This window comes from Myotis davidii, unplaced genomic scaffold, assembly GCF_000327345.1.
Source record: "Myotis davidii unplaced genomic scaffold, ASM32734v1 scaffold135, whole genome shotgun sequence".
NCBI classification, from domain to species: domain Eukaryota; kingdom Metazoa; phylum Chordata; class Mammalia; order Chiroptera; family Vespertilionidae; genus Myotis; species Myotis davidii.
Genome location: NW_006289813.1, coordinates 363,232 through 371,078, shown reverse-complemented (window position 1 = coordinate 371,078; position 7,847 = coordinate 363,232). Strand labels below are relative to the sequence as shown.

Here is a 7,847-nt window from a genome sequence, read left to right as displayed (position 1 = left end):
GGTCCCCACTGGGGTGCCTGGCCAGCCTGGGTGAGTGGCTGATGGCTGTTTGCAGGCTGGCCACAGCCCCTTAAGGGTGGGGGGTCCTGCTGGGGTGCCTGGCCATCCTAGGTGAGGGGCTGATGGCTGTTTTCAGGCTGGCCATATCCCCTTCAGGGTAGGGGTCCCTGCTGGGGTGCCTGGCCAGCCCGGGTGAGGGACTGATGGCTTTTTGTAGACTGGCCAAACCCCCCAGCAGGGACCCTCACCCCATGAGGGTGTGGCCAGCCTGGGTGAGTGGCTGATGGCTGCTTGTAGGCAGGCCACGGCCCCCACCCACCCAAGCTCCCAGTGGAGGCTGGCTGGAAGCAGTTATCTGGGATTTATTTATCTTCTATAATTGAAAGTTTGTTGCCTTTTGCAGAGGCTACAGCTGGCCATGGGTGGCAGGAAGCTAGGCTTCTTCCATCGCCAGGGCAACTAAACCTCCTACTTGCTCCAGCTTTGTGGTTGCCTGCCGCCATCTTGGTTCGGTTAATTTGCATATAGTCACTCTGATTGGCTGGTGGGCATGGCTTGGGCAAAGGTACGGTCAATTAGCATCTTTGTCTTTTATTAGTGTAGATACTAGAGGCCCAGTGCATGAAATTTGTGAACGCGGCAGGGTTCCTCAGCCCGTCCTGCACCCTTTCAATTCCAGGACCCCTTGGGGGATATCTGACTGTCGGTGTAGGCCCAATAAATGGGTAGTTGGATATCCCTCTTGCAATCTGGACCACTGGCTCCTAACCGCTTGCCTGCCTGCCTGCCTGCCTGATCGCCCCTAACCGCCTCTGCCTGCCTGCCTGGTCTCCGCTAACTCCCCTCCCCTGCCAGCCTGGTTGCCCCTAACTGCCTCTGCCTCAGCCTCTGCCACTGTGGCTTTGTCCAGAAGGATGTCTGGAAGATGTCTAGTCTAATTAGCATATTACCCTTTTATTAGTATAGCTCTTACCATTATACATATTATAAATCTCACAATATATTATTATATCTTTGCTTTAAACAATTACCTTTTAAATACATTTTATTTATTTTATTTTATTTTTATTTTTTTTAAAATATATTTTATTGAGTTTTTACAGAGAGGAAGGGAGAGAGAGATAGAGAGCTAGAAACATCGATGAGAGAGAAACATCGATCAGCTGCCTCCTGCACATCTCCCACTGGGGATGTGCCCACAACCCAGGTACATGCCCTTGACCGGAATCGAACCTGGGACCTTTCAGTCCGCAGGCCGACGCTCTATCCACTGAGCCAAACCGGTTTCAGCTTAAATACATTTTAAAAAGAGAAAAAATGTCTTACATATTTACCCACTTAGTTACCATCCCTGGTATTTTTCATTCTTTTGGGAGGACCAATTGGAATTCCTTCTGTTATAATTTTCCTTTTAACTGAAGAACGTCCTTTAACATTTCTTGGAATGCAAGTCTGCTGGCAACTAACTGTATTGGGTTTGTTTGTATGAAAAAAGTCTATTTTTTACTTTTCTTGATGGGTCTATCTGCATAGTGACCTTGGACAAAAACATTAAAAGTCCTACTTGCTATTTTCCTATTTGTATAGTCATCTCCAAGCCATGTAGGAAAATAAAAATGAGTGTCCTCTTGCTTTTTTTTCCTGGTTTTCTGTGATTTTGCAGCAGGAAAACAAGCCCAAGCCAGTTGGTTGTTCCTAGTTTTCTCATTTACCTACTGACATTTATTATCCTCACCTATCCAAGTTAATTATTTAGGGCAGAGCTCTTTAGAATTTTCTCCTTGGTTCTTCAGGCAGACATCATATCTAAGTTTCGAGCAGGGATGGGGAATGTCCAACCCGCAAGCTGTGTAAGGCCTACAAAATCATTTGATCTGGCCCTGCCAAGGCATTATGGGTGAGTTAATTAAATGTTTGACCAGCTGAAACCGGTTTGGCTCAGTGGATAGAGCGTCGGCCTACGGACTGAAAGGTCCCAGGTTCGATTCCGGTCAAGGGCATGTACCTGGGTTGCACGCACATCCCCAGTAGGAGATGTGCACGAGGTAGCTGATCGGTGTATCTCTCACATCGATGTTTCTAACTCTCTCTCTCCCTTCCTCTCTGTAAAAAATCAATAAAATATATTTTTAAAAAAATGTTTGACCAAGTATAATTTTTATGTTGATAATTTTGTATGGCCCCAAAAATCTATATATATAAAGAGGTAATATGCTAATTGGTCCTAAAGGTGTCCGAGTCTTTACCAGTCAACAGGCAACATGTGCACAGGAGCTGGTGGGCGGGGACAGGTGTGGGGACTTCCACCCCCAGCGAAGGTGTGCGTAGGCCTGCCCAGTGCTAACGTCACACTGCCTGCATGCATCCCTGCCCAGCGCTGAGGGGAAGCTGCCTGCCTGCATCCCTGGCCTGGGACATGGCGCTGCCTGCATGTGTCCCTGCCCAGCACTGAGGTGAAGTTGATTAAAAAACTTCCTCTAATTAATTCCCTTTTAATGTGCACAAATTTTGTGCACTGTGCCACTAGTGATGTTATAAATACCCAAATGGGCTTTGGCAGTAAAAAGGTTCCCCATCTCTGGTTTAGAGAGTAATATGTCCCAGTTTCATGATGCTTGGTAAGTAGTTTTTAGAGAGTATGTTTGTGGTCAGTCTTTTGTCTTCATACTGCTGGAAGTTTTAAAAATAAACCTTTTTTAAAAAATACATTTTTTTTATTGACTTCAAAGAGGAAGGAAGAGGGAGAGCTAGAAACATCAATGAAGAGAATCATTGATTAGATGCCTCCTGCACACCCCCTACTGGGGATTGAACCTGCACCTGGGCATGTGCCCTGACCAAGAATTGAACCTTGATCTCCTGGTTCATAGATTAATGTTCAATCTTTGAGCCACGCCAGCCAGGCTTAAAAATAAACCTTTTTTGGGACTAATTTTAGATTTAGAGAAAAAGTACAAAGATAATACTGAGTTCCTATAATCCCACACCCAGTTTCTCCTAATACTAATATATATTACATTACCATGGTACATTTGTCAAAATTAAGAAACCAACATTGATGCCTTACTATCAACTCTAGACTTTATTTGGATGTAACCAGTTTTTCTACTCTCTTTTATTCTTTGTTTCAGAATCCATAAAGTTTTCTTCTCTATTTTAAAAAAATTAATTATTATTTATTTATTTTTAAATATATGTTATTGTGCTGATGCTCTATCCACTGAGCCAAACCTTTTTTCAGCAAAATTAATTATTTTTAATTGATTTGAGAAAGCAAACACACACACACACACACACACACACACACACACACAGAAACATCAATCAGCTGTGTCTGGCATGTGCACTGACCAGGAATCAAACCCATAGCCTCATATTTGCCCTAACTGGGATTAGAACCCACAATCTTTTGGTGTACAGGATGATACTCCAATCAACTGAGTTACACCAGCCAGTGCTTTCTTCTCTATTTTTGATTCTTTAGGTTCATTTTAGTTGGTTTCACGTTTGAGTGTTATCCCCCTCATTACTTTACAAAGCACTTACATTCTATTGCTGACAGCTACAGTCTGAATGTCCTGCTTGATAATGACACTGACAGAACAAATCACTAGAAATGTCAATTTTATATTAAAATTTTCCTATTAAAACTCTGACAGTATTTTTAAAAACCTAATGCCAAGACTTACTTGCCTACAACTAATTTTATAACTTTTAACTTTTGTGCTTAGTTGTCTGTTTCTCCAAAATCTGAAGGCCTCTGCAGAAGTGATTCCAGACCTGCAGAGCCACGATGAGCTTTCTGAATTGGCGGTAATGAACACCATCTTGTTTATTTTAACAGTACATGGTTGAAAACTGTTTTTGAACAGGAATTGCTTATCCTAAATAAGTAAATAAATAAATTTAACAAGTGCCTATTAAGCATCTATGATGTGTTAGGTGCAGATGGGAATACTACAGTAAACAAGATATAATACCTCGCTTCATAAAATGAAGAGTCAATCCCTTCTACTTTGGGGCCCAGACTCTTTTAGACTCAGAGGTGCTCAGATCCACGCAATCCTCACTTGGAGGACAATAAGGTCTGACTTGCTACTTGGCCATTCTCAGGGCTGGAAAGGTATTTCTTTTACAAAAACAAATGACCAACGAAATCATAAACCTAGAGAATAGGTTGACCCCTTTAAATGGGTCATAGTTCTCTGGGATATAAGCCATTATCAATTTCACATGCGCACACACACACCTACACATACACGCCTACACACCTTATTTGAGGCTGTATGTAGGTATATTAGGTTTGTCATCCCACAGAAATAAAAAGTAACTGGCTATTCATTTGATTTAAGTTTATATTTGTTAGCTGAAAAAGGAAATTGAAGAAAAAAGCTTGGGGATATTTAAATGGCTTACTTTTTAAGGAAGAAACATAACCTTCCTACACTGCAGGTATGTAATATTAAACATGTTAATAACTTAGGTCAGTAGCTGTATCTAATGATTTTTGGAGGGCTGTCTTGCTCTAGATGCTATGATTCTGATTACCTGGACAGTAATCTCTGATTGACTCACCTGTGTGTACCACTTAGGAGCATACACTTGAGGAGTTTGGAGATCATGTATTGCTCCATATTTGTAGCATTCCTCTTTTCAATAGGCATAAATATTTGAGGGTGGGTTGTATTTCAGTAATGTTTGGTCCCCAATTGTAACATGATACCTCACCCTTATATAAATTTTTATTTAATAGAGGATTTTATTTTCAAAGGAAACCATAAGTGAAACCAGTCTTGAAGATTCAGCAGCAGTTAGTTCTCTAGTGCAAGGTAAGGATTTTGAAATAGCTCATGGGATTATATACAGGGTGCCCCCGCAAAATAGTTAGGGTAGTGTTTATTAAAATACATTTGATTTTCAAAATGTAATAGAAATCAGCTGATTACGTGTGTGTATACATTTTTTGGGACACCCTGTATATGCCTACATAATTTATATGTAGGGGATATTAAAAGAGAGAGGATTTGCATTTGTGCCTCCTTTCTTCTTTCCACAGAGACCGCCCAGAGTGAAGCCCAGTGGTTTGGGGAGGCAAAAAGCCTGAACCAGCGACTGAAAGAAGCCTACACCGATGCCAGTTTCCGCCGCATGTATATGCTTGAGGTCTCTTCCAGTCTGGCCACAGACCACTTGCTGAGTTGTGATCTGTCCCTTGCTTCAAAACACATCAGCACTCCTGTGCAAAAGCCTGTAGTGTTGTCTGATGTCTTTGCCAACTTGAACTCTGTCATGTGTGTGGAGGGTGAAGCTGGTAGTGGAAAGACAGTCCTCCTGAAGAAAATAGCTCTTCTATGGGCATCAGGATGCTGTCCCTTGTTAAACAGGTTCCAGCTGGTCTTCTATCTCTCCCTTAGCTCTACCAGACTGGACCAAGGGCTGGCCAACATCATTTGTGACCAACTCCTAGAGACAGAAGGATCTGTTACTGAAATGTCCCTAAGGATCATCATGCAGCAGTTAAAGAATCAGGTGTTATTCCTTTTGGATGACTACAAAGAAATGTGCTCAGTCCCTCAAGTCATACAAAAACTGATTCATAAGAACCACTCATCAAGGACCTGTTTATTGATTGCCGTCCGCACAAACAGGACCAGGGACATCCGACAACACCTACATACGATTCTAGAGATCAAACCGTTTCCCTTCTATAATACTGTCTACATATTACGGAAGTTTTTTTCTCATGATTTGACCCGTCTGCAAAAGTTTATGATTCACTTTAAAATGAATGAAAATTTGCAGGGAATTCAGAAAACTCCTCTTTTTGTAGCAGCAGTTTGTGCTAATTGGTTTCGAAACCCTTTTGACCGGTCCTATGATCATGTGACTGTTTTCAAATCCTATATAGAATGCCTTTCCTTAAAGCACAAACTTTCAGCTGAACGTTTCAAAGCAAACGTGTCCTCCTGTGGTAAGCTGGCCTTGAAAGGGTTTTTCTCTTCTTGCTTTGAGTTTAGTGATGATGACCTTGTAGAAGCAGGAGTTGACGAAGATGAAGATCTAACCATGTGCCTGATGAGTAAATTCACAGCCCAGAGACTGAGACCAGTCTATCAGTTTTTAGATCCTGCATTCCAAGACTTTCTTGCTGGGATGGGGCTGATAGTACTTCTGGATTCCGATAGGCAAGAAGATCAAGACTTGGGACTTTATTATTTGAAACAAATCCACTCTTCCATGATGACTTTAAGTTCCTGTAACAATTTTTTGACATATGTCTCCTGCTACCCTTCAACAAAGGCAGGGCCAAAAATTGTATCTCATTTGCTTCATTTGTTGGACAACAAAAAGTCATTGGAGAATCTATCTGAAAAAGACGATCTGAAGCACCATCTGGAAGTTTCAGAGAGAGTGCACCTATGTAGGTCATTGTGGCAATTAGCTCCAGAAGATTGCTTTTCACTCATTTCAAAACATTTACTGACTTTTGCTATAAAAATTGCTTATCAAAGCAACACTGTTGAAGCATGTTCTCCATTTATTTTGCAATTCCTTCAAGGGAGAACTCTGACTTTGGATATGCTTAATTTACCGTATTTTTTTGACCATCCAGAAAGCCTGCTATTGTTGAGGAGCATCCGAGTCTCCGTAACTGGAAACATGAAAATCATGTCACCTGTACCAGATAGTTCATGTCTGGAGAGATGTTGGGACAAATCACAGGCACCAACTATACAACAGGACTGTGCTGCTGCCTTTGAAGATATGATGGAATGGGAGCGGAATGTAGTTGAAAAACAGAAAGACATATTGAGATTTATGAGTATGATTGTCAAAGCACCACCAGACATCAGCACTGGCTATTGGAAACTTTCTCCAAAGCAGCACAAGATTCCCCTTCTGGAAGTCCACGTGACTAATATGGATGGTGTGGACCAAGAGATGCTCAGGGTTCTAATGGCAGTTTTTTCAGCTTCACAGCACATTGAACTTCACTTAAGGGGAAGCAGGGGCTTTATTGAAAGCCTTCGCCCAGCTATTGAGCAGTATAAGGCTTCTTTCACCAAGTGCTCCATAAATGAATCTGAGCTGAATGCAGTAGAACAGGAATTGCTTCTCAACCTGCCTTCCCTGGAATCCCTCGAAGTCTCAGGAACAACCCAGATACCAGGTGTGTGTGTGTGTATGAATATATTTTAATTGGCTATTCTGATAGTAATTTTATTTGCTCACTCTTAGTTTTAGGTGGATAAAACTTCTAAAATCATGAGACCATAAATGCTTGCTGATAGAATAGATATAATATAAACCTTCAGTAATTTATTTTTGTCAGTAGTATGAATTAGTGAAAGGCTTCTAAATAGAATGTTGGAAGGTAGGGGAGGTTGGGGGTAAGGGGGAGATATCAACCAAAGGACATGTATGCATGCATATAAGCCTAACCAATGGACACAGACACCAGGCGGGTGAGGGCATGAGCGGGGCTGTCGGGGAGGGCCATGGGGGAATAAGACACATATGTAATAGCTTAATCAATAAAGAAGAAAATATTTTTTAAAAAGAGCTGGAAAGAAAACAGGAGTGGAAAATGGGTAACTGAGGGAATTGTAGACCCGTTTCTTAGAATATTTCCCTGTGAATATTTCCCAGTAGAATGCATTTTGGTTTTCAATTAAAAAATAAAAGCATAGCCGAAACTGGTTTGGCTCAGTGGATAGAGCGTCGGCTTGCGGACTGAAAGGTCCCAGGTTCGATTCCGGTCAAGGGCATGTACATGGGTTGTGGGCACATCCCCAGTGGGGAGTGTGCAGGAGGCAGCTGATCGATGTTTCTCTCTCATCGATGTT

At 41.8% G+C, this 7,847-nt stretch overlaps 1 protein-coding gene across 5 annotated transcripts in view; it reads left to right on the top strand.

The window, feature by feature from the left end:
- The window catches only part of NAIP (NLR family, apoptosis inhibitory protein), a 41,516-nt gene that overhangs the window by 21,914 nt on the left and 11,755 nt on the right, over positions 1 to 7,847 (top strand). For all 5 annotated transcript variants that reach the window (XM_015563032.1, XM_006762378.2, XM_015563034.1 and 2 more), the window contains 3 exons: positions 3,732 to 3,813; positions 4,772 to 4,829; positions 5,057 to 7,171. In XM_015563032.1, the coding sequence (XP_015418518.1) occupies positions 3,732 to 3,813; positions 4,772 to 4,829; positions 5,057 to 7,171 (2,255 nt within the window). The remainder of the gene's footprint in view (positions 1 to 3,731; positions 3,814 to 4,771; positions 4,830 to 5,056; positions 7,172 to 7,847) is intronic.